At 39.4% G+C, this 26301-nt stretch overlaps 1 protein-coding gene across 1 annotated transcript in view; it reads left to right on the plus strand.

The window, feature by feature from the left end:
- Positions 1-22518, plus strand: part of nbeal2 (neurobeachin-like 2) — a 239806-nt gene extending 217288 nt beyond the window's left edge. The window contains exons 47-55 of the mRNA XM_043687545.1: positions 339-419; positions 2666-2775; positions 4194-4366; positions 7266-7360; positions 10889-11005; positions 14304-14465; positions 17004-17152; positions 19357-19492; positions 21489-22518. Coding sequence (XP_043543480.1) covers positions 339-419; positions 2666-2775; positions 4194-4366; positions 7266-7360; positions 10889-11005; positions 14304-14465; positions 17004-17152; positions 19357-19492; positions 21489-21596 — 1131 coding nt within the window. The 3' untranslated portion in view covers positions 21597-22518. The remainder of the gene's footprint in view (positions 1-338; positions 420-2665; positions 2776-4193; positions 4367-7265; positions 7361-10888; positions 11006-14303; positions 14466-17003; positions 17153-19356; positions 19493-21488) is intronic.
- Positions 22519-26301: the final 3783 nt, after the last annotated feature.

Raw genomic sequence — 26301 nt, forward strand, 5'->3', positions numbered from 1 at the left:
AGGTACAAATAGCCATTCGGGAACTGAATGGTCTACTTCTTTTCCTTAATGTTTTGAAAATCATTAATAAATAGGACTTTTGAAGAATTGAAAGAAGCAAGATTTTTATAATCATTCTGCCCAACACATGGGAGATGGCTCAGGTTCTCGGCTCCTGCTCCTGTGTTGTTCTTGAGTTGAGAAAATGTCTTCAGTATGAGGAAGGAGTAGAAATGCTTGATGTAATTTACAAAAGAATCTTCAAGGACAGAACAGGGTCCTTGGTTGTTCATGCCTCTCCAATATGATGTATTATTAGAGAATGTAGAAATTATTTCATAACCCTATCTGTCTTTCAGGGCATCAGCGATGATATTCCACTAGTGCAGGCCTTGGTGCCAACAAACCAAGCCTACTCTTATTTAACTCCATATGTTCTGGTGAGTAGACAATGTCAAAAAACAACAAAATCATCAGTTTCTCTTTTATGGAAAAGTAAGTCCAATCCATGCACAAACAATCACAATGGGGAGGTGATGGCATGGTGATACTATCGCTAGACTATTAATCCAGAAACTCAGCTAATGTTCTGGGGTCCCAGGTTCAAATCCTGCCATGGCAGATGGTGGGAATTTGAATTAAATTTTTTTTAAATCTTGAATTAAGAATCTGCTGCTGACTGTGAAACCATAGACAATTGTTAGAGAAGAAAATTATCTGGGTAGGAACTCTGCCATCCTCTCCTAGTCTGGCCTACATGTCACTCCAGACCCATGGCAATGCGGATGACTCTCAACTGCCCTTTAATATGGCCTAGCAAGCCACCCAGTTTTAGAACAGCTGGGGCAGGCAGAAAATGCTGGCCATCAAGCGATGTACATGTCCCACAAGTAAATAAAAGTGCTTAAAGTAACAGTATGGGCTAAAATATGACTAAAGAAATATATGACTGAAACTTCTGGGGAGTGGAAATCACAGTCAGATTGCCACTTTGCTCATTTTACTTACCTTGTCCAGAAGCTCCTAGCATCAGCCAGAACCTCTGATATTGGCCTTCTGAGAAATGTGACTTGAGAGAAAGTAAGTGTGTAGGTTTAGTAGATGGTGGGAGAAGGTGACAGATGAGTAGCGCAGGACGGTAGGGTGGATTGGTGATGGAGTCTGAGCAGCATTGGGTCTGATTGAGGTGGGCAGTTGGGTCAGAGATTATCAGGCTGGGTAAGGCATCATGTTTGTGAGGGGGGTTCAGGTCAACTTACATCAGGTATTGAGAGGGCAAATCGAGTTTTGGGGGTTTGGTTTTAATGTTACCCAGGACAAAAAAAGGTTTAAAATTTGTTTTTCCCCTTTTTCTTAGATACATATTGAAGTACACCAGTAAGAATGTGCTCTCTGAAGTCTGTGACTCTACCTCAGGGCTGTAAACTTTTATGAAGTTTATAGATGCAGAGTAATTGCCCATCAGAAGTTTAGACTTTCCATGCAAGTTACATACTCTATCATTCGGGGTATCTTGCTCCAACGATGTTCTTCCAATTGGAAGATCTGAGCCAACATACCCAAAACTGCATTCAAACTAATCCCAGGGTTAATGCTTTTCTGAAGAAATAGAATGAGGGAAACAGGATAAATCAAAGTGACCACTAGATTCAGGATTGCCCAAATCTGCACCAATCAGTTCACAGAAATTCTTCCCATCTGATCTTGAAACTTTGTGAGTTTCAATAAGGAAGGAAGAGCTTGTATTTATTATCACGTCTTTCATAACTTATTTTTATGCCAACGCATTTTGCAGCCCATTTTTCACTAACTGAAGCAAATTTGAAATAAAACATGGAATGTTATGCACACGCCCAACTCACCCTCACCCCAAATCATGTCCAGAGGATGGTTGACATGTAATGCAGGTCTCTAGTTTGTATTTTACCAGCCACGCCTCTGACCAATTGGGTTCACCACTCTTAGTGGTGGGAGGTAACCGTGCTATGTAATAAACCTGCTGATCATTCTGTGAGCTGAGTGGTTCCCTCCTCTTTGGACACCCTCTTCCAAATGGAGACATCCCACCTCATCGCCACAACACACAGTCTTCACCACCGCACCCCCCTCACCACCACCAAACGTGTGACCCTGTGCTGACAGGCGTTGATGAATCCTCCAGCTTTCTGACTCCTCCTCTTTAGAGAATGCCTGCAGTCCCACATTGGCCACGTGTAATTGGAGATGGGACTTCCTCTCATGAGTGGCAGAAGTCTGATTCTGAACCAGTTTAACGAGCTGACAGTTATTAAATAGTAATCCTGGGTCGTCTTCCCACTCACTTCATTTGGTGAAAGTGTCGTAGTAGCTTCCCTGCTCAGGCCAGAGGTTTTAAAAAAAAAAAAGAGCAATCATGACTCCATAACATCATCGTGTTCAATCTACATTTTTTTTTTAAAAAAAGCACCTCATTGAGTGATCTTGTCAATTACTCAGAAGAACAAGCCAAAATGAAAGGTGGAAGAATCGATGTTTAACATTGAAGTAAATCACTTGGCTGATTACAATTATCCACCCACTTGACTAGTGGGCCTTTGGTCTCTGTAATAATGGTCAGCTGTGGTTGTGAAATGGAATATTCAAACTTTATATCTCAGATATTATTATCATCCTTCTGATTGTGAACACACCACTCTGTTTCTCCCAGGTCACAGTGAGTGCAAATGGGTTGATAGGAACTCATGGCTGGCTGCCATATGACAAAAACATTTCCAACTACTTCACCTTCACACGAGATCAAAATGTCTCCAATGCCAAGTAAGTGCAATTTATAAGATTTTGTTTAGTTCCATGATCAAAATAATTTCACCTTGACTCAGAATTTATGTAATCTTTTAAAGACTCTTTCAAAGGATCGTTTGATCGTTTTAAAGTCACTAACTCCATTACTATTCAAACTAAACGTGGAATACTTATACCATGATGTCTAAGGTTACTATCTTCTTTGAAAAACTCTCACATTACTGGATCACTTTCCCCTATAACAAAAGCTGAAAATGTGTTGCTGGAAAAGCACAGCAGGTCAGGCAGCATCCAGGGAACAGGAGAATCGACGTTTCGGGCATAAGCCCTTCTTCAGGAAATTGCCCTTAACGTCAATTCTCCTGTTCCCTGGATGCTGCCTGACCTGCTGCGCTTTTCCAGCAACACATTTTCAGCTCTGATCTCCAGCATCTGCAGACCTCACTTTCTCCTTATAACAAAAGGAGAGTTATTGTCTCCTTTAAAACACTGATACCAAGACTACTGTCCCCTTTACCACATATTGTCCCTTAGTTACTATCTCCTTTAACAACTGTCCCTTTAGAGTTGCTGTCCCCTTTAATACATTGGCCACTAGAGTTGCTATCCCTTTTGAAACATTGACACTTAGAATAACCGACACTTTTACTACACTGTTGCTTAGAGTTAGTGACCCGTTAATAAACTAACCCTGAGAGTTACTGTCCCCTTTAATACGTTGATTTACCAGGATGTTGCCTAGTCTGGAGGGAAGTTCTTATGAGGAAAGGCTGAGAGACTTGAACCTGTTCTCATTGGCAAGAAGAAGGCTAAGAGGGGATTTGATAGAGACATACAAGATGAGCAGGGGATTAGATAGGGTAGACAGCACAAATATTTTTCCTAGGATGGTGACGTCAGCTTGTACGAGGGGGCATAACTACAAATTGAGGGGTGATAGATTTAAGACAGATATCAGAGGCAGGTTCTTTACGCAGAGAGTGGCAAGGACGTGGAATGCCCTACCTGCTAATGTAGGTAACTCAGCCACACCTAGGGAGATTTAAACAATCCTTAGATAAGTACATGGATGATTTTGGGATAGTATAGGGAGACGAGCTGAGAATAGCTCACAGGTCGGCGCAACATCGAGAGCCAAAGGGCCTGTTCTGCGCTGTATTGTTATATGTACTATTGTCCCCTAGAGTCACTGACCTCGAGCGTTAGTCCCATTTATTACGCTATCCTTTTGACATACTGCCCCTTAGAGTTGCTGTCCCTTTTTTCTGCACCATCTCCTAGAGTGTTGTCCCCTTTAATACATGCTGTGCTTGAAAGTTGACATCATCTTGAAAATTATTATGGAAGGTCTCCAGACTTCACAATTCCAGAACATTAAAGATCATTAAATAATTTACCATATTTTACTCATTCTGTTATGACTATTTCTTCAGGTCTCAGCGCTTCTTGTCAGGCCCATTTGCTCCTGGAGTCAATTTATCACCAAAGATCCTGGTCATTTCCCCTGACGGTAAACTTCTCTTCAGTGGCGGCCACTGGGATAACAGTCTCCGGGTTACATCTCTGAGCAAGGGCAAAGTGACGGGACACATCATAAGGCACATAGGTCAGTAATATCCAGTTTTCATCATTGTAATAACTTTTACTGTGTTAGGACATGGGGTAACACACACAGAAAAGATTTACCCCGTGTGGTAATCTGTGAAAATTTGAGAGGCCGAGAACTATCCCAAAACCTCTATTTAAAGTAAGAATTAAAACTTTTTTTTAGCCTAACCGTGAATATTAACTAAAAACTATTTACAACTCATTTATTTAAACCTATCTATTACCTTCCCCTCTCCAATACTGGTCTGATAAAACCCACGATTAAGATTTACCGAAAAATTCAAATTTTAAAACCAGCCAGCTGTTGAATCTTCTCTTTGTATCTTCCTCTGTAGATTTGCTCTCCAGGTAGATGGTGTTGTATTTTTCTGTGCAGACTCCTTCACTCAGAGAATTCTTACTAGCAGCCAACATCTGTTGGTCTTTTGGCAGTTCTCTTTCAACTGTTCAATTTTTTTCCTGTTTTATATCCCAGAGCATCTGATGATTTCATTGGTTTTAATATTGTCAAAATACTAAGTTCAAACTTGATTGGAGTTTGGTATCTTGGAGCATAATTTAAACTGGCCGAATTTGAATTTGTTTTTGCCTCATAACAACATGGGTACTGCTAGCTGTTCTAACAAATTTTGCATTTTAAATTTTCCAGTACTGTGTTCTTCTCTAAGTCCTTGCTAGCTTTTCAACTCTCCTCATGGGTGTCACGGTTGCTCCGTGGTTGGCATGCTGCCTCATAGAGCCAGGGACCCGGGTTCAATTCCAGCCTTGGGTGACTGTGTGGAGTTTGCACATTCTCTCCGTGTCTGTGTGGGTTTCCTCCCACAATCCAAAGATGTGTAGGTCAGGTGAATTGGCCATGCTAAATTGCTCATAGTGTAGGTTATTAGTTGGGGTAAATATAGGGTAGGGGAATGGTCTGGGTGGGTTACTCTTCAGAGGGTCAATGTGGACTTGTTGGGCCGAAGGGCCTCTTTCCACACTGTAGGATTCTAATTCTAAAGATGCAGTACTCCTTACACCTTCATAACAACTGTGCCCATCGAAACTAACAGAAAATGGAAATGGTCACCCAGAACCATACTTTCCCAAGTTTGGGTACGTAAAGAGTATTGTGCCATCTGTATGGTACAGTAAAGATTAGTGATGGAGTGTCGGTTGTTCTACTTTTCTGCTTTGATACTTGACTCAGCAGATTCTGTTTTGTTTATCATTTCATGGGATTAGGCATTACGGCTTGGTTGTACATTGCCTATTTGATTGCACTTGAGAAGGTGATGCTGAGTGCCCTTTAAACCTCTAGAGACACATACAAAAAGAAGGGTATTCCAAGATTTTGATTTAGTGACAATAAAGAAACAGAATTGCATTTCCACCTCAGAATGGTGTGTGACTTGAAAAGGAACTTCCAGATGACGGTATTTCCTTTCATTTGCTGCCCTTATTCTTCGAAGTTGTCAAGATTGCGTGTACTGGAATCGATGGTAAAGGGAAAAGGCAGGAAAGTGGAGAATCTGAAATTTTCCAAATGGTCTAATTAGTGCCTTGTTTAGTTCTATATTTTCACCAGTCTTTTGGTGAAGAGGTTTCCTCTGAATTTCCCATTAATTTCTCTGTGACTATGTTGTATCAGCGGCATCCAGTTATGCTCTTCCCTGGAAGTGGCAGCATGTATTAAGTCATCCCTCAGAATGTCTTTTTTCAAGAGAAATGTGACCCAGCCTATCAATCCTGACCTGATATGGATATTTAAACATTTTTGGTCTTTGTAAATCTTCTGTGTACCCTCTGCACTATCTCTGTGTTGTCTTTATAATATGGCAATCAGAGCTGCATCAAGTGTTCCAAATGTGGTCTAACCAAAGTTGAATACAGGTTTATCATAAATTCCTTTCTTTTCATTGCTCTTACCAACCCTCTGTCAGCAAAGTTGAGTGTTTGGATTGTTTTTTATATGGCCTTGGTAAAATGGGAACAAGAGTAGGCAATTTAACCTGTTGTGCCTGACCCACCATTCAATATGTTTGTGGCCAATTGAACACTTCCATATCTTTAACCACCTTACAATTTTAGTGATTGATCTTCAAGATCCCTTTTTTTTTGCTCCACTCTAAACTTCCAAGTTCAAGGTAATAAGTCACTTTCCTATTCTTCTTACAAAAATATAATACAGGTAGACGAACCTTTATCCGAAATCCAAAAAGCTCCGAAATCCGAAGGTTTCTTTGAAGTTTTTCTCATTAACAAGGTTTTTTGACGTGCAAACAGTTAGCCCAACTCCACACCCACTTGATGCATGTCACTCAAATGCGATGTGGGGGAGGCGTGGCCTAGCACTCACGGGCCTCAATTCTGTCTCAGGGCCTGTTTTACTCAGTGAGTCTGCTGTTCGGTAAGATTATTTTAAAATTTCACCATCAAGCTGTCACTTAATCTGAAATCCAAAAAATTCTGAATTCAGAAAACCAGCTGGTCCCGAGCATTTCAGATAAAGGCTTGTGCACCTGTACTTTACATTTATCGGTAATAAATTTGGCAATTATATGTCCATTCTGAAAACTTGTAATATCTTCCAGTAATTTATTACATTCCTCACGTGTATCTCCATTCTTCGACTTGTCCTCTGACTCCACATTCTCTGACCTTATTCATTAGTCTATAATGGGGCACTAATAGAAGGCCATTTGAAAATCCAGTAAAATTACATCTACTTCATACTTTTATTTACTCTGTTACTTGAAAATATTCAACATGGTTGGTTAAGCAAAATTTTCAGTTTTGGAATCCTGGGTGACTATTTGTTCATACATTTTTCTTTTCTAAATGTTCTTTCTTCCTTGAGTAATGATTCCAATATGTTTTCTACCATCACTGTTAATCATTACTTTTATTCCCCCTAGATATTGTGACATGCCTGGCCTTGGATCATTGCGGTACCTATCTCATCTCTGGATCAAGAGACACTACATGCATAGTGTGGCAGGTCATCCAACAAGTAAGATGCCCTTAGGGGTGCACCACAAGTGAGAAGAATGAATTTGTGGAAGTGTGTTGAATGGGATGACCATACAGTGATAGGATAGGACTTCGGTTGGCTCTCAGTATCCCAGTTCATTTCCCCATCTCATCTTGGGCATGTCACAGGAGTGACCAGTGGGAATTTCTCTAATTTAAGATCTTTTACATAAATCAAAAATGTATTGAGGTCCAGCAAATTCAGATCCTTTTCTAATTCATTAGCGAAAGCATTAATCTAGAGCATGCTTTTTCTACTGTTTATTGTGTATTTAGTCTTTTGTTGTAACATCTCTAGTTTGAAACCGTATTTTTAGGTATGCCTGTTGCTCTTCTGCATGTTTTTCCACACCTCATTGAATCTGGAATTTTGGATGGTAGAATAAGGCATGTACTGGGGCTTGATCATTCTGCAGTGGATGGTTCTCAGAACTACAAGGATGCCCAGTTTTTTGCATTATGATGATACAGTGAAACATGATGGATGGAATCCTTCATGAGAAGATAGGTCTTTGTTTTCACAGTCCAGAACTGAGCAATGTTCACTCCTAACAGTATCCTTATGGGCAGAATAATCTGTAGCAGCTAGATTATTGAGATCAAGTAGCTTATTCTCAAATGTGCTTACTTGTCATAGTCTGTGTGTCATGGAGTTGTACATCACGGAACCAGACCCTTTGGTCCATCTCGTCCACACTGATCAGATATCCTTAAATAATCTCATCCCATTTGCCAGCAATTAGCTCATATCTCGCTCAACCCTTCCTATTCACGTACCCACCTCTACCATCTCCTCTGGCAACACACTATATTCTCTGCATGAAAATGTTGTCCCTAACATCTTTTACATCTTTCCCCTCTCACCTTAAACCTATGCTCTCTAGTTTGGACTGGGGAAAAAGACCTTGGCTATTCACCCTGTCCATACCCCTTATGATTTTCTAAACTTCTATAAGGTCACCCCTCAGCCTCTGACGCTCCAGGGGAAAACAGTTCCAGCCTATTCAACAATCCACATCCTTGAAAATCTTTTCTGAACCCTTTCAAGTTTAATAATACTTCTCCTTTTGCAGGGAAACCAGAATTGAACATAGAATTCCAAAAGTGGCCTTACCAATGTCATGTACAGCTGCAACATGATGTCTCAACTCCTCGACTTAATGCACTGACCAATGAAGGCAAGCATGCCAAACATCACCTTGACCACCCTATCTACTTGCCACTCCACTTCCAAGGAACTATGCAACTGCATCTTTGTTTGGCAACATTCCCAAGGCCCTACCATTGACTTTATAAGTCCTCAACAATATCTTTGAGGACTTGTCACGTTCAGTCAGTAGTGATGCCAGCTACTGAGCCACTCTTGGTAATGGACATCAAAGTCTCCTCCCAATCATACATTCAGTACCCTTGATACTCTCAGTGCTTCTAAGTGCTGTTTGATGATGATCAGGACACAATTTTTTTTCAAACACTTGCACGTTTCAGGAGTGCCAAACCACTTTCTGGTTTCTTTGGGCTCCTTTTATCATTGGTGCAGTCACATGGTAATGTTTCCTTGTAGGTAATGTAATGTATTTGTGTTGCCATGTGGAATAATTGGACTTGAGCAGTTGCAGATTTAGAAGAATTAATCAGTGGTCAGCATTCCAACATCCTTAAAGCCATTTAAGGAAAGCCTGGATGCCACACTTTTTAAACTGTCTTAAGTCAACAGACGTAAGTTAGCAAAAAAGTCTCCCTGTTCCAGAATATTGTAACATTTCAGGATAGGTTGAGTAAAACAAATTATCTACTGTTGTAATGTTGGACTTAAAATTAATATCTCCAAACTAGATTGTTATGAGTGAATCATTAAGGGTTAATTGGACATGACAATGAGCAATTAGAAAGTGGAAGACTACATGGAAAGCAGGCCTGGTTTAAAAACAGTCTGTTTTGGCTTGGAAGTAACTGCATGGCTTTGTCTGGGTGGAAGACAGAATATTGTGTGGTTAATGAGGAACCAACAGGAGATGTTTTTCAACTTGTTTCTGCATAAAATAATGTGTGGAAAAGTGCTGAAAGTACTGTAAATAGTGATACAGCATGTTACATGAGATTCAAATTAGGATTAATATTGGGATCTTTGCCCCATTCATTGGGCATCCACCACTGGGCTGGGATTTGCGAGACCTGGCTCATGGAATCTGAGGTAGAGCTCCAAGTGCTGTCATTACCAAGTCCCTAATGAACCAGGAAGGCAGTGTGAGACTCACTTGTTTAACATTTATCTCAGTAATTTAACCGAATTAATTAACTATATGTTAGACCATAAGACACAGGAGTGGAATTAAGGCTGTTTGGCCCATTGAGTCCACTCTGCCTTTCAATTATGGCTGATGGACGTTTCAATGCCACTTAATCGCACTCTCCCCAGATCCCTTAATTCCTTGCGAGATTAAGAATTTATCAATCTCTGCCTTGAAGACATTTAACGTCCCGGCCTTGACTGCACTACATGGCAATGAATTCCACAGGCCCACCACTCTCCAGCTGAAGAAATGTCTCCTCATTTCCGTTCCATTTTAAATTGATCCTCTCTAGTTCTAAGGCTGTGCCCACGGGTCCTAGTATCCCCGACTGACAGAAACAAATTCCCAACGTCCACCCTTTCTAAGCCATGCATTATCTTGTAAGTTTCTGTTCGATCTCCTCTCAACCTTCTAAACTCAAATGAGTCCCAGGATCCTCAGCCACACTTCGTATGTTAGGCCTACCATTCCAGGCATCATCCATATGAATCTCCACTGGACACATTCCAGTGCTAGTATGTCCTTCCTGGACACAGTATTCTAAATGGGGCCTAACCAGAGCTTTATAAAGTCTCAGTAACACATTGCTGCTTTTACATTCCAACCCTCTTGAGATAAATGACAACATTACATTTGCTTTCTTAACCACGGACTCAACCCGCAAGTCAACCTTTATAGAATCTTGGACTAGCACTCTTAGATCCCTTTGTACTTTGGCTTTATGAATTTTCTCACTGTTTAGAAAATAATCCATGCCTACATTCTTTTGAAGTGTGTTTGTCGTCTTGTAAACATTTTAATCAGCCCTTAAAGAACCCAATAGGTACTTTCAGCCTAACAATACAATAGTAAGGCCTGAGGTGCAAATATTTCTGGATGATATGTTGCTTAAGGGATGTTGATCAAGACACAGCCTTACCTCAAAGTTATGTCAAAGGATTTTTATATAACCTGAGATGGGAAGCAAGGTATCGGTTTGACGTCTCATCTGAAAGACTGCAGTATATATCATGCTGGACTGGACTGTCAGGTTGTTTTATCCTTAAGTATCATACATGTGACTAGAACCCTTTATTTTCTGAATCCGAATGAGAGTACAGCTGTTGAGCCATGGGTAACGTAAATCGTCTAGTGGGTTGAAATAGTTTAAGAAATGAATTATTGTTTGTTCATGAAATGCGCCAGTTCATTCATCTTTTGTGTTTTTTTTTCAGGGTGGATTTGCTTGTGGTTTGGCTCAGAAGCCAGTGCAGGTCCTCTATGGACATGATGACACAGTCACGTGTGTGGCCATCAGTACTGAGCTTGACATGGCAGTATCGGGGTCTAAGGTGAATCTTCCACAGTGTGGCTGATTGGGAGTAGGGGAGGATTATTAATTGGGTTGCTGTAATGTAGTATTTCCGATGTTAAGCTGAGCAGGATCAGTCTGCTGCCATCACCTACAGGCTGAGACCATGAACGAGGTTTGTGTTGGTTGAAGGCAGGAAAATTGAAGCTTGTGAAAACAGTAATAGCAGTGATAGCAACCTTGAAATAGAGATGAAAGCAGAAGAATGATTGCAGGAAAACATGTTTAGCATGTTCATGTAATTTCTAACTGGTTGATTAAGGAAAGTATCCTTGGGGCACTATGACTATGGGAATATATGATTGCACAATGAGATGAGTTCATTGGATAAGAGTGCGGATAAAAGTCACCCAATTGAACAAATCCATATGGTAGAGAAAATCCAAAACCAAATAAAGAAGGACAACGTTAAAAATCACACACACCAGGCTATAGTTTAACAGGTTTATTTAGAAGCACTAGCCTTAGGAGCGCTGCTCCTTCTTGAGGCAGTGTCATACAAGTAACCTCACTGAACTGGCATCCCAGATTAATATTCATAGATCATAGAACGTTACAGCACAATACATGCCCTTCGGCCCTCGATGTTGTGCCGACCTGTGAAATTAATCTGATGCCCATCTAACCTGCACCGTTCCATTATTAACTATATGTACATCCATTGCCCATTTAAATGCTCTTAATGTCAGCGAGTCTACTACTGTTGCAGACAGGCCATTCCACGTCCCTACTACGAGTAAAGAAACAACCCCTGATATCTGTCCTAAATCTCTCACCCCTCAGTTTAAAGCTGTGTTCCCTCGTGCAAACCATCACCATCTGAGGAAAAAGGCTCTCACTGTCCACCCTATCTAACCCTCTGATTATCTTATACGTCTCGATTAGGTCACCTCTCAACCTTCTCTCCAATGAAAAAAGCCTCAGTTCCCTCAGCCTTTCCTTCCATACCAGGCAACATACTAGTAAATCTCTTCTGAATCCTTTGCAAAACTTCTACGTCCTTCCTATAATGTGGTGACCAGAACTATACGCAATACTCCAGGTGTGGCCTTACCAATGTCTTGTACAGCTGAAGCATGACCTCGTGGCTCTGAAACTTAATCCCCCTACCAATAAACACCAACACACCATATGCCTTCTTAACAAGCCAATCAACCTGGGTGGCAACTTTCAGGGATTTATGCACCTGGACACTGAGATCTCTGTTCATCTACACTGCCAAGAATTTTACCATGAGCCCAGTACTCTGCATTCCTGCTACCACTACCGAAGTGAACTTCCTAACACTTTTCCGCATTAAACTCCATTTGTCACTTCTCATCCCAGCTCTGTATCTTTTCTATGTCCCTCTGTAACCGACGACATCCTTCAGCGCTATCCACAACTCCGCCTTAGTGTCATCCGCAAATTTACTAACCCATCCTTCAACGCCTACATCCAAATCATTTATAAAATGACACACACAACAGTGGCCCCAAAACAGATCCTTGTAGCACACTACTGGTAACTGAGCTCCAGGATGAACATTTCCCATCAACCATCACCCTCTGCCAATTTCTGTTCCAAACCTTTAAATCACATTCAATCCCGAAACTCTATTTTGTGCAATAGCCTACCATGTGGAACCTCATCTAATGTTTTACTGAAGTCCATATACACCATATCAACCGCTTTACCTTCATCCACCTTGTTTGTCACCTTCTCGAAGAACTCAATAAGGTTAGTTATGCACGACCTACCCTTCACAAAACATCAAATTATTCCTTTCCAGATGATTATAAATCCTCTCTCTTATAACCTTTTCCAACACTTTACCCACAACCTATGTAAGGCTCACCGGTCTATAATTACCAGGGTTGTCCCGAGACTCCTCCTTAAACAAGGGAACAATATTTCCTATCCTCCAGTCTTCTGGCACTACTCCTGTTGACAGTGATAACATAAAGATCAAAACCAAAGGCTCTGCAATCTCCTCCCTAGCTTCCCAGAGAATAGAGGATAAATCCCATCTGGCACAGAGGTCTTATCTATTTTCGGATTTTCCAAAATTGCTAAAGCTTCCTCTTTGTTAACTGCAATCCCATCTAATCTAGTAACTTCCATCCCCATATTCCAAAAGGGCACCAACATTACCCTTTTCAAATGTGAATACTGACAAAATTCAGGGGACATGGATTTGAATTTCACCAAAGCAAATGGTAAAATTAGAATTTATTTAAAAATAAATTTGGAATTAGAAGAATTGTCAACTGTCATAAAAGCCCACCTGGTTCACAAATATCCTTCAGGAAAGGAAATATGCCATCCTTGCCTGGTCTTGTGACTTTGAGCCCACAGCAATGTGGTTGGCTCTGAAATGGCCAGGCGTGCTATTGAGTTCAAGGCCAATTAGAGATGGACAATAAATGATGCCATATCCTGTTAACAAGTTTTTTAAAGAAAGGAGAATAGAGAAGCTTGAGACAGAAGTTCAAAAGCAGTAAGATAATTGGCATGCTTATCCATCCAGGGCTAATACAGTAAGTATAAAGGCCATGTTAGACTGAGCTTCTTGTTGTAGTTTACAAGTAGTTTAATTGATTTGTTCTGACTTCAATCTAATTAAAGTAGTTTCACAACAGAACTGCTTTGCCATTCCATTCCTGTTATTGCTAAGGGGCTCAGTGCCATCACGGTTACAGTGTAGGGGAACCCGAAACACAGTTTGCACAACAAGCTCCTACAAACAATAATGTGACAATAGCGAACAGATCTGCTTTTATAATGTCGATTTAAGGGATAAATATAGATACCGGAGGAAAATTGCCCCCTATTCTTTAAGCTGGTGCCAAGGAATCTTTTATATTGATCATGTCGTAGATCAGTGCTCTGTTGAACACTTCATCCAAAAGGTGACACCTCCAGTGGTGCAGCACTCTCTGGCTTATGTTCAAAACCCTATTCTGACATTGATGGAGAGCGATTTGTACCCAAAACCTTCTGACTTAAGAGGCACTCGTACTCCCAACTAAGCTATGATTGATATAACAGATTCGCCACTTGAGACTAGAAATTGCCATATTCGGTTTAGGATACGTCTTAGCTGTGACAGCAGCATTGGTGCTGCATCTTCCTTTTCTCATTGTTCTGGTATTGGTTTGATGGTGGCCTGCATTGAACAATTCAATGGACTGAATAGCCTCTTGTTACATTTTCTACATTTCAACAAACGTCAAGTATCCTGAGGTAAATAATTACCAAATAATTTTACAATTCTTAAACCTTTTCCCCTTTTACAGGATGGCACAGTCATTGTACATACAATTCGACGAGGTCAATTCATGCGGACCCTGCGACCCCCCTGTGAAAGCACGCTGCCCATGACTATTGATGACCTTGTCATTGGATGTGAGGGTCAGATTGTCATTCACAGCAGTATAGAAAGCAGGGCATCATCAAAGGTAACAACACAATTCAAAATGGCAGAGGGGAGTTGGAAAAAAGGTTTTTCAGAGGATTCAGAACACACTGTCTTAGAAAAGTGGCAGAGGCAGAAACTCTGCACTTTTTAGAATTACTTGGAAATGCACCTGGTGTGCAGAACCCTGCAAAATTCGATTATATTGGATAATTCATTTTGTCTTTGCATAATACAATGTATTGAATAACCTTTTGTCTTAACCTTGTCTTGTTCCTTGATGAGTCAAAAAATCAATGAGTGACAAGTACATTATGGCAATAGTCAGGGTCGAAACATTTTAGATTCGTTAGCCACAGATACCTAAGTAGGCGTTGTGTTCTTAAATAGTTTATTAAGAAGAAATGTTTTAGATGTAATAAGCTAAAGAGACAGGGAGGTTCATTGATACCAGAGGATGAATGAATGGTTGGGACAGATGGTGTTACTCTCACAATAGTCTGTGAAAGTATTCTGCTCTCCAGCTGAAGCGTTAGAGGGCTTCAGGCTGGGTCATTCAGAATATTTGAGACTGAGCTGTACAAATATTTAATCTGTAAGGGATTCATGGGTTATGGGGAAAAGGCAGGAGAGTGGATTTAAGGATTATCAAATCAGCCATAGATGCCTGAGCAGATTCAATGGGGAGAAGGACCTACTTCTGATTTTATGCTTAATAGTCTTGTGCAGATGGGGATTGTCACTTGACAAGAATTTGTTAAATTATTTTCTATCTAAGAGCTAACAACATCTAACCAACAAATATGGAATAGGTATTCATGATGTTAGAATCTATCCATCATATAGGTCGAGGTCACATTTTAGTTTACTTCATGCTGAGGACTATATGCTCACTTTTCCAAACACTTGCATAGATGAAGGTGCAGAGGATGCATGAAAACTATCTGATGCCTGTTCAGGAATGTCTATGGACTAGGGTCTTGTCACCCCAATCTTTGTGACCGTTATCCCCACTTTGTCCTGGTCCCTGATGGCTAATAATTGTCCATGTATTTTCAAAGACAGAAAAATCAACGCTGTGTTAATTCTGTAAGAGTTCCATACTATCCTAAAAAGTAAGATTTACCAGTGTCCTTAATTCTTCCAGAATATAACATAAGCTTGGACCATGACACCTCAGTAATAGCTGTATTAGATGAATGAAACCAACAGCTTCACAGCATTTCAGAAAATGTGCAACATCTAATGACCAACTCTCGTTTTCAACCTCCAACACTCTTCCATATCATGGTTTTCTCGGCCATATTTTATTCTGTTGCCCTGCATTGTAGCTGGGAAATATAAATGAGACTGGAGGTACTAAATCAAAATCTCTCAGGCCACTTTGCACTGGAGCATGTTGCTGAACTTTACACTTTGACAGTCAACCGTCTAAAAATTAAAACCTCTCCCAGTTTGCCCAATTCAACTTGTGCACTGAAAATTCTTAGAAATTGCAATGAACATTTGCATGAAGAGTAAATGAATGATTAACTCAATATGATGCTGTTTTTGATTTGAGGGATAAATAGGTGAACCTGGACACAAGAACTCCCTTGATATTCAAATATGGGATTATGTGCCATGAAATTTTATGTCTATCTGAACATTCCAAATGGGGGAAGAACAGTACTGCCTGAACACTGAATTGCTAATGCTTGATCTCAAGGGGCACCATTTGTCATACCCTTGCAATTTGAATGCATATCCATTGTCTGTACGCTCCATCATTTGCTTAATACTTTTCTACCTAAGTCTATAAGTCGCCTCCAATTCCATGTGTTATTGGTTTTGACTTTAGAACGTCCAAATAAAATAACATCCATCAATAGTTCATTGCCATTTAATATTATTGATATTTTTAAACAAATTGTTCAAACATGGTTGAGGCAGATGGGACATAAGCCTGAATCTTGTGCCTAAAGGTGGTGACAATATCACTGTTCCATAAGAGCCCTAGCACATTTGTTATATCCTTGGAAAATTCAACATATTTGTTTGATGTGACTTACCTATTACAAACCAAAGCTCTCTCTGACCAATTCCAATTTGTCCATATGCCATCCCTAGTAACAGGTTACAGTAACTTTCCCACAACTGGTTGGAAATTTATAGACCTATTAGTATAACTTCTCAATTTTTCTTTCAATAATGGAAAGTTATTGACAGTTTTCCAATCCAAGGGGATAGTTCTTAAATTGGAAGGACATTGAAAGATCATTAATCAACCATTAACAATTCTTTTTTATTTCATTAGTTACCATATTATAAACATAATTATTGAACTAATGGGTTCATCCCTGTGATTTTTTTTTTTTTGGTACCTCTGGTCCCTTGCCATTATCTTTGTGTGGAGGATGTGTGACAGGTTGTCCATACAGTGGTTTGAGCCAGTGTAACAGAAACTGGCAGGTTTGGCATTAGAGGAACAGATAACATTCCAGATCAATAACATTTCATCCAAATTTCAATTAACTTAGCTAAAGGGATATCTAAGAAATCTTTGATATTAATATCCCCATCTTTTATTGTTTAAATCTAGGATAAAATGCTCTTGCATCTATATTCTGTGAATGGCAAGCACCTGGCCTCTGTGTCCATGGATGAGCGAGTGTCCGCAATGTGTATCGTTGAAGAGTTTGTGTTACTGGGTACCGAGCAGTGCTCACTGCAGATACGGGACCTACGGAGGTAAAGTGCTTTGTTATACTCATATTGTTATATTTGACACAAAGGATAGGTACACTATTATTGAAATTTGAGGGAGATTGATTGTCTTCACCACCATAAACTAAAATAAATGTATATATTTGAAACAAACACATTTGCTTTGAGTGGTTCAGTGCATAAATGGGTGATTTTGAGCCACACAGGATGATGTTGGCCCTAGATTCTGTATTGAATCAGTGCTAAAGCTGGGTAATGCTAATCAAATAGTGTGGAGTGAATTTAGTTATATATAACCTATGTTGTCTTTGCCCTGGAAGTGTTTGATTGAACAGTGTAAATGGAGCTTTACTCTGTATTTATAATCTTTTAATAAATCTAACTCAATGTTTTTGCTCCATTATCAATCTGATGAGTATCCTGAATATTTTTGTCACAAAAGCATTGCGTTACTGATTATGTTGCAGAGGACTCTGTCTTTTCTATAGATCTTAAGGATTTGGTACCAGATTTTCTTGGCTCTGCTTTTGGTAATTGTGTAGAGCAGATGGATAAGTAAATCTGTCAGCAGCACGAACGCAATGGTAAAATCTTGCTGTACAAAAAAATCAGGGCGGAGGGTAGGAATAGATGGGCATTTCACAGACTGTGCATGAGTTAAAAGTGGTGACCCACCCCCACCCCACCAGGATCAGTGTTAGGACCATTGCTTTTTCTGATCCATATAAATAATTTTGAGATTGGTGTTAAGGGCAAATCTCTAAATATACAGATAATACTAAGCTAAGGAGAATAGTGAATTCTGAGGACAACTGACAAGTTGGCCAAATGGACAAACACCTGGCAGATAGATTTCAGTGCAGACAAATGTGAGGTAATGCATTTTGGTAGAAGAAATATGGAGAGACAATACAGACTCTTTGTTAGAACAGAGGGACCTTGGGTTCAAGTGCATAATTCTCTAATGATAGCCACGTGAATTGAATCAATTGTTAAGAAGGCATATAGGATCCTTGAGTTTTTAAATAGGCTTAGAGTATAATAGCAAGGAAATGATGCTACAACTTTATAAATCATTGCCCAAAACACATTGGAATATTACGTTCAGTTTTGGGCACTAAATGTAAAAAAGGATGTTAAAGTCCTGAAGAAAGTTCAAAGGATTTACTTGAATGATACCAGGAATGAGGAATTTTACATACAAACAACGATTGGAGAAATTGGGTTCATTCTCCTTGGAGTACAGAAGGTTAAGAGGTGAACCTTACTGAGGTGTTCAAAATTACGAACAATTTTGACAGGGTAAAGAAGGATATTCTGTTTCCACTAGTTGGTATGTCAGTAACTAGAGATCACAATTTCAAGATTGTCAGCAAGAGAGCTATGAGTGAGATGAGGAGACATGTTTTTGCTCAGAGAGTTGTTAGTATTTGGAATGTGCTGCCTAGCAGAGGGGTGGAGTGGATTTCCGAGCACATTACAAAATAGAGCTAGATATATATTTGAAAATGATTCATTTAGAGGGCTCAAAAGATAGGGTTGGAGAATGATACTAGCTGGATAGCTTTCTCAGCAGTGGGACAGACGCGTTAGGTTGAATAGTTTCCTTCTGTACTGTAAAATTCCATGAATAATGCATTGGCCTTGAGACATCCATGGCAAAGATTTACTAGAATAAAAACAAGATTTAAAGAGTTACTATATGAGAACAAGTTGCATTAATGTGGCTGTATTCCCTTTTTAAAAGTTCATGGGTAATATAATCAAAGTGCAAGGAGGATTGACACACAAACTTTTCTGTTGGTGGGGGAATCAGAAGAGAGTGGTATGGGCGTGGAATGCCCTACCTGCTAAGGTAGTCAACTCAGCCACATTAGGGAGATTTAAACAATCCTTACATGGATGATTTTGGGATTGTGTAGGGGGGCGAGCTGAGAATAGTTCACAGGTCAGCGCAACATGAAAGGCCGAAGGGCCTGTTCTGCGCTGTATTGTTCAATGTTCTAATATTTGTAACTATACGATGTAGGAAATCAAGAATCATGTTTTGTCACAGACCAACGGAAATTGATCATTTTTGCCCTCAAAAAGCTTGCAGATGCTAAGTCAATTTAACTTCTTTAAATTGAGTTTGATAGACTATTGTTAATTGTTGTTGGACTAATAGTAATGACGTCAGAAGTTTTTTTTTAATGTCTGTCATGCTATTTCATTGTGTTTTTTTTCAGTTTGAAGAGTGCAATGGAGCAAATGGTCATGAAGGTTCCCATTCATTGTGTTTCTGTTACCAAAGATAACAGCCATATTCTAGTCGGTTTAAATGATGGAAAACTAATTGTGGTGGTATCGGGTAAACCCTCTGAGGTAAAACACAGTGAGGAAGGCACAAGAAATTTGGTAGGATAACAGTAATTACACATCATTTATATAACACTTCAATGAATTAAATCATTTGATGATGCTTCATTGAAGTGTAAAGAAAAATATTAAGCCAAATAACATACAAAGGAATGTAAGTTCAAAGAGAGGTCAAAACATCTCAGCTCAGAGACTTGAGTACATAATTTTAACTAATTTGGGGTGCATCACTAAAGGAACCCTGCAGTATCAGTGATGCCATTCCATCAGTTGGGATATTAGTATGTTGTAGAAATTTTGAAGAGCAGTCATTCATTCCAAATGTTTATTCAACCACCAACACTACCAAACCAGACTGAGCAGCAACTCACCAAATTTTCTGTATTCCTGTGTCCAAACTGGCCACTCACTGTACTTGGCTATTAAAAAAATAAGTATGTTTGCACCTCAAGAAATACTTTAGGATGACCTATGGAAATGATATGTAAATCAAAGCTGCTCCTTCTCTGTTGAGTAATTACAAGTGACTGATTTATTTGGTCAAACGTTTTCCATTTATGTCATTGGATTCTGAGTTTAAATGGAACTCAGAACCAGGACAGTACAAAAAATTTGCCCAGCAAAGTCTGCATTGGCTATCTCAAAAAGCATTATAGATGGCCCTACTCTTCCATAGTATCTCCATGTCCCTGAAAACTTCATTTCCATCAATACTTAATTGGCACTGTCCCAGTGTCACATTCCACTTTACACACCAGCCATGCCTTCTCGAGTAATACATGTGCTGGTGCTGCTCTCTCCCCTGAAAGACTGTGCATGCCTGGTCACTTGAAATTTTTGTAACTTAGATCAAAAATTTATTTTGTATCAAAGAATAAAGGAAATGAGAGAATAAGCAGAAGTGCTGCAACCAAATTTGCACAAAATTAGGTGGAAAGGTACACCTAACTTTAGAGATACGGAGAGATACTGATAGGTTATGTTAGTAGACAAAAAGTTGGCAGATAGAGTATAATGTGGGAAAATGTTCATATCTGAGGGGAGAATAACCGTATCATTTAAATGGGGTAAAACTGTGGTAGGTCAGAACACAAACGTACTTGGGTCAACTTGTGCATGAAACACAAAGCTAACACAGGTGCATCAGGTAATCAGGAAGGCTACTGGAATGCTGCATATATTTTAAGGGGCTTGAAGTATAAGAGTTGGGAAATGTTATTGCAACTATATAAGGTGCTGGTGAGACCAGCAACTGTGAGCGGGGGGGGGGGGGCAGCAGAGTCATTATGTATAATTAAGAGTTAGATTGATAGCAGGGGAATCAAGGGTTCTGGGGAAAGGGCAAGAAAGTGGACGTGAGGACTGTTGGATCAGCCATGATCCTGTTGAATGGTGGAGCAGGCTGAAGGAATTAAGTGGCCTACCTTCATGTATATAAAAGGGAGGCAGATAAATAGATTTAAGGTGCTGATTAGCCGTGATGGTAATTAGAAAGTGCAAGTGGCTGGAGTCATGAATGGTCACGTGGGCATGATACTTGAGGGTTGCTGTGTCCATGTGGCCACAACTCAAAAACATTCACATTCAGGAGAGAAATGGGGGCAGCATAGTGGTTAGCACTGCTGCCTCACAGCGCCAAGCGCCCAGGTTCAATTTCATCCTCTGGGGACTGTGTGGAGTTTGCACGTTTTCCACATGTCTACATGGGTTTCCTCAGGGTGCTCTGGTTTTCTCCTACAGTCCAGATATGTGCTGGGTAGGTGGATTGGTCATGCTAAAGTGCCCATAGTGCCTAGGATGTGAAGGTTGAGTGGATTAGCCATTTTAAATGTGGAGTTACAGGGATAGGTTAGAAGCCTGATATGGGTAGGAAACTCTCTGGCGGTTGATGGACTCACGGGGCCAAATGGTCTGCTTCCACAGTGTAAGGATTCTATGAATGAAGAGAGAGATAGATGATTGATAACAGCACCTCTTAGTTTAATCTCTGTACTTGTTTCAGACGCGGTCAAGTCAATTCGCTAAGCGTCTGTGGAGTTCCACCAGGCGCATTTCTCAGGTGTCATCTGGAGAAACGGAGTACAACAAGACTGACACAAGCACCAAGTAGAACTCCTGTATGATTGGCCACATTCTACCAAGAATTCATCTGCTGTTACAATCTTCAAAAAACTTTTCAATCTATTTAAAACTTTTTTAAAAAATAAACACTCAGCAAAGCTGGCAGACTGGAGAAGCATAGGGCTGTGCTTCTTCATCCACTTTTAATGAGCTGCTTTCACCAACCAAAGCGCCTGTTCAGATCCAAAGGATTTAAAACATTGAATGTTTACAATGAATGTGGGAGAATGATCCAATGCCTTAATACTGCAAGGACTTATAAAATAGTTTTTTTTTAAGATAATTGTCAATTTTGACAACATCCTTCTCTCTGCACAGTGTGAACCTCTGGATATATGTAGAATGTTGTGGTTATTATGAGGGTATGAAGATGTTAATAACTGAGTTTTGGAGATTTTTTGTGGGCAGGGATTTTTTTTATCATTGCTCTGAATCTTCACCTTTTCAATGTTTTTGTCACTGTTGCAACTTGGGAAAAGTTAAAGATACAAGACATATTGCTAAAGTTTAAAGTACATGTAAAGGATTGTTGTTATCTGCTAACACTTGATATCATATTAACAGCTGATGTACAATTCATCTGCTAACAGTTAGTCTTTCATATCCATTTCTGTAGCTTCTATTTCCCAGAAATTCATTTACAGCACAGAGAAGGGATATTTGGCTCATTTGAATCAATGTCAGCAGTTCAGTCAGTTCCATTACCTTATCCCCATTGGTCACTTCTTTCATGTGCACTTCCACTTTTCGAATTATTGATTATCACTATTTGTACCGCCCTTATAGGCAGCTAGTTTTAGATCATTGGCGTTGACTGTGCAAAACAAGTTCTTCCTCATATTTGCCCTACATCTCTTGTTAAAACCTTAAATCTGTGTTTCCTATTCTTTGTACCCATTAACTGATTGCACATTTTTCCTGAAAATGTGTTGCTGGAAAAGCGCAGCAGGTCAGGCAGCATCCAAGGAACAAGAGAATCGACATTTCGGGCATAAGCCCTTCTTCCCAAAACGTCGATTCTCCTGTTCCTTGGATGCTGCCTGACCTGCTGCGCTTTTCCAGCAACACATTTTCAGCTCTGATCTCCAGCATCTGCAGTCCTCACTTTCTCCTGCACATTTTTCCTGTCTACCTTATTAAAACTTGAATTAATTACGTGCACTACTATGAAATTTTCCCTCAATCTCCTTCACTTCAAAGAGAGCAATTCCAGCAACTGTGAGCTAACCTTGTACCTAAAATCTCTTGTAGCTAAAATTTACTGAATCTGTTGATGGTGACACTGAGATCGAAGTCTTTCAAACCAGGAACACATTTAAGTACTCTTCTCCAATTTGTACAGTTGTGCATTGAAGTTTTTTTTTACCTCAAAAAGAACCAGTGAAATGATAATGTGATTATTACCAATTTACTTTTTTTCATAAAAGTAAGATTTTTAAGATCCTATCCTTCAATTAGGAGTACCATTCCTTGGGACCACATGACAGGAGGTTGAATCTGTGTTTTTCACTTGTTTGAAATTGCTTACTGTGCACCTGTAATCTACCATTGTGTTCTATTTACACCTGAAAATTGTTATTGCCATTATCCTCTCTCTGTTAATTCTTCATAAATCACAATATCAAGTAACAAGGCCCAGACAATTTAATAATGTGTTAAAAGAGAATTAGATAAATACTTGAAGAGAAGATATTTGTGGGGAATAATTGGACTGCTGCAGCAAAGTGCTGACGGATGGGCATGAAATGGGCCAAATAGCCAATCTATTGATCAATGTGACCGTAACAATGCCTTTCCCAATCTTGTCATCTTTTGTTCTGTCTGATCTCCAACTTCTCTCTGTGATATATTTTCCGATTTCATTCCTAGTTTTAATGATGACAATTCCTTTTCTTAAATCCTTCTAAACTGCAGTGCACCTTTTTCTCCCTTAGATTCAAAGATGCATGACACTGATTCCTACATTAAACCTTCCTCCAAGACTTTTGTAACATGGAAGTCTTGGTTTGCCGTTCTTCCTGAAATTTACATACTTTTGAAAACCAAGCTTGTGATTACTGAATTAATTTTTTTTTTTATTTACTTGTCTTCCCTTCCACTATTCTCCATTTTATAAATAACCTGCAAGATAAACCTTAGGTTTTAACTTTCCCTTCTTATAACAGAATATTAAGTTGAATTGGAATGTAACATTTTGTCTTAATCCTCTTGAGCAATAGTGATGATGGGAGATTCAGGCAGGATTTCCTCTCCTGATCAATGTAGAGCCACTTGAAGTTGAAATTAAGGCCACTTGGATGTTAAACAATGTCCTGGCACACACTGTCTGGCACAGATGTACATAAATGGGCATTTGGGTAAAAATATAGTCATGGGTTGCTGGCACAATACTACATCTATGAAAAAGAAATGGCAAGCTGATGGAAGATTTAAAAAATGAATTTTAAAATTACTAGAGCATTTTAATATTTTAAGTTTATATATTGACTTTGTTTTAAACTTGGGATGTTACCAAAATAGAAGTGGGAAACCATTACGAGATCATTAATCTGGGCAAGCTCATGTTTTAATTTTTCACAAGAATGAGCTACTCATATGGCACATTTTCATTCATTGGCCTTTCTCCCTTTCACCCTCTCCTGTGTGATTCCACAAATGTTATATGTTTAGTAATGGTATATATACTGCTGATATTTGTTTATGGCTGGGGTGACTATTTATTAAGGAAACTCACTGTTTTTCTCGTCTCAGTATGCCATAAACACAGCTCTTCAAAATTCATCAAACGTTCTATTTTTTTCTGTAAAGGATTTTTGGAACTTGTTATATTAGCTTTAAGGTGTATTTTGAATATAATTGATTTTAGAAAGTAATTTTAGTCATTACTACTTTGGTTTAATAATTAGTACTGTGGGAAAATTTTTGTAAATTACTTACAGTATTACTTAATGAACCCATAATCTTTCACGCCTCAAAGGACAAGGGAATATCACTTACAAGGTACATCACCTACAAGTTCAACCCAAATCACACATTACTCCGACTTCAACCTGTTCCTTCATTGCTACTGGATCAACATCCTGAGGTTTCCCACCTAACAGCATATTGACTGCAATGGTTCACAGGCACAGCTCAACAGAATTCCAAGGCAAAAAAAAATTGGCAAAAAATGCCAACATTGTCCCAGCCTATGTTTTAGACGTTTTGAAAATAAGGCAAGTATTTCATATGTGTGTTGGGAAACAACATGTGATCTCAGCCCAACAGGAACAGACAGTGTTTCATGATTTGATGTGGGTGTTTTATTTGAATTGGATAATAGAAAAGTGTCTCTAATGAAAATCTAAGTGAATAATTTGTATAAAAATTATTCTAGAGACTCTACCTTTTCAAGCCTTGGGCACACCATGAATTTGGGCCATGTAGGCCATGGTTTCTAAATTGAAGCCAAGCAGGTAGCTTTCAGTTTGGATAGTGGTGGAGACATGAAAATTGACCTTGACAACTTTGGGTGAAGAGTGGGGCAAATCTGGGATGATTCCACCTCCTACCTTCAGTAATTGCCTTTGCCATATGCAAACATTAGGAATGAATTGAGTTCATGTTCCCTGATCCTCTGATGAGATAAGGGTACTGCTGATATCTCAGATTAAGTAGCTAACCCTCACCCTATCAGATCTCCAAACCTGCAAAGGGAAGGAACGTCCTGAATTTTCACTCTAGTCAATCTACAAGCATTACTTGTTCCAGACTTTTAAATTAAGCCAGCATTCATTTCTGATAGGTGCTTAATAAATGTTTCCTACAAGATTAACATTGCTCCCAAACTAAAACCACAATCAGATAAGTCGTCTTGCCATCCAAATTATTCATGGTTGTTAGATCCCACACAGCAAAGGCAACAATATTATATTTGGATCCACAAACGTATGTGGTGATATGCAGTTATTACTGTCCCAAATGGTGTAATAAATAACTTTCTTGCTTCAAAATGATAGGATGCAATCAAATGTTATGACATACTCATTCCAATAAGTTTCATATGCATTCTTAATTTTCCTTTCCTCCAGCTTGTGGCACTTCCCACCCACTCTGCCACTCCATGTGCAACCAACTGAGTCTCAATAGCACTCAGTTTCTAGAACATCCACTTATTGTAAGGAACTGAGAATCCTTGGCAAATTTGAGTTTTGTGAGGAAGCATCATAAAAAGATTAAGCTGCCTACTAGCAGGGTCACAGGCTCTGTCATCTCCTGATCTCAACCTAATTTGTGGCCTTTCCTCCAAACTCCTGGCAATGATTGTTAAAACTGCCCAATATGTCTGTGCAATATTTGGGTCTCTCATCAGGTGTTCATGGAGAGCAGACACTGGACCCAATAATCCTAAATTAGGAGCACTTTTGGACTTGTTTACTACTTCCATTTATGGCCCTGTTTCATTAAAAATGAATGAAGGAGAAGTGGAAAATCTGTTTTTTGTTTCCATTTAGTTATCCACTCTGTATTGCCAGAATATGCACATTTGTTGTCATCTTAAAAGAAGGCAACATCAATGTCAAACTTCCTGCTAGCAGGCTGAATACTTCCTTATTTGTAAAACATTTCATGTGTATGTGGATTAATATACATTGACGTGTTGGAGAAGGCAACAAAACTTGATGTAAAAATTTGTTGACATCTGCTTGAATACT

This window comes from Chiloscyllium plagiosum, chromosome 4, assembly GCF_004010195.1.
Source record: "Chiloscyllium plagiosum isolate BGI_BamShark_2017 chromosome 4, ASM401019v2, whole genome shotgun sequence".
Lineage (NCBI taxonomy): Eukaryota > Metazoa > Chordata > Chondrichthyes > Orectolobiformes > Hemiscylliidae > Chiloscyllium > Chiloscyllium plagiosum.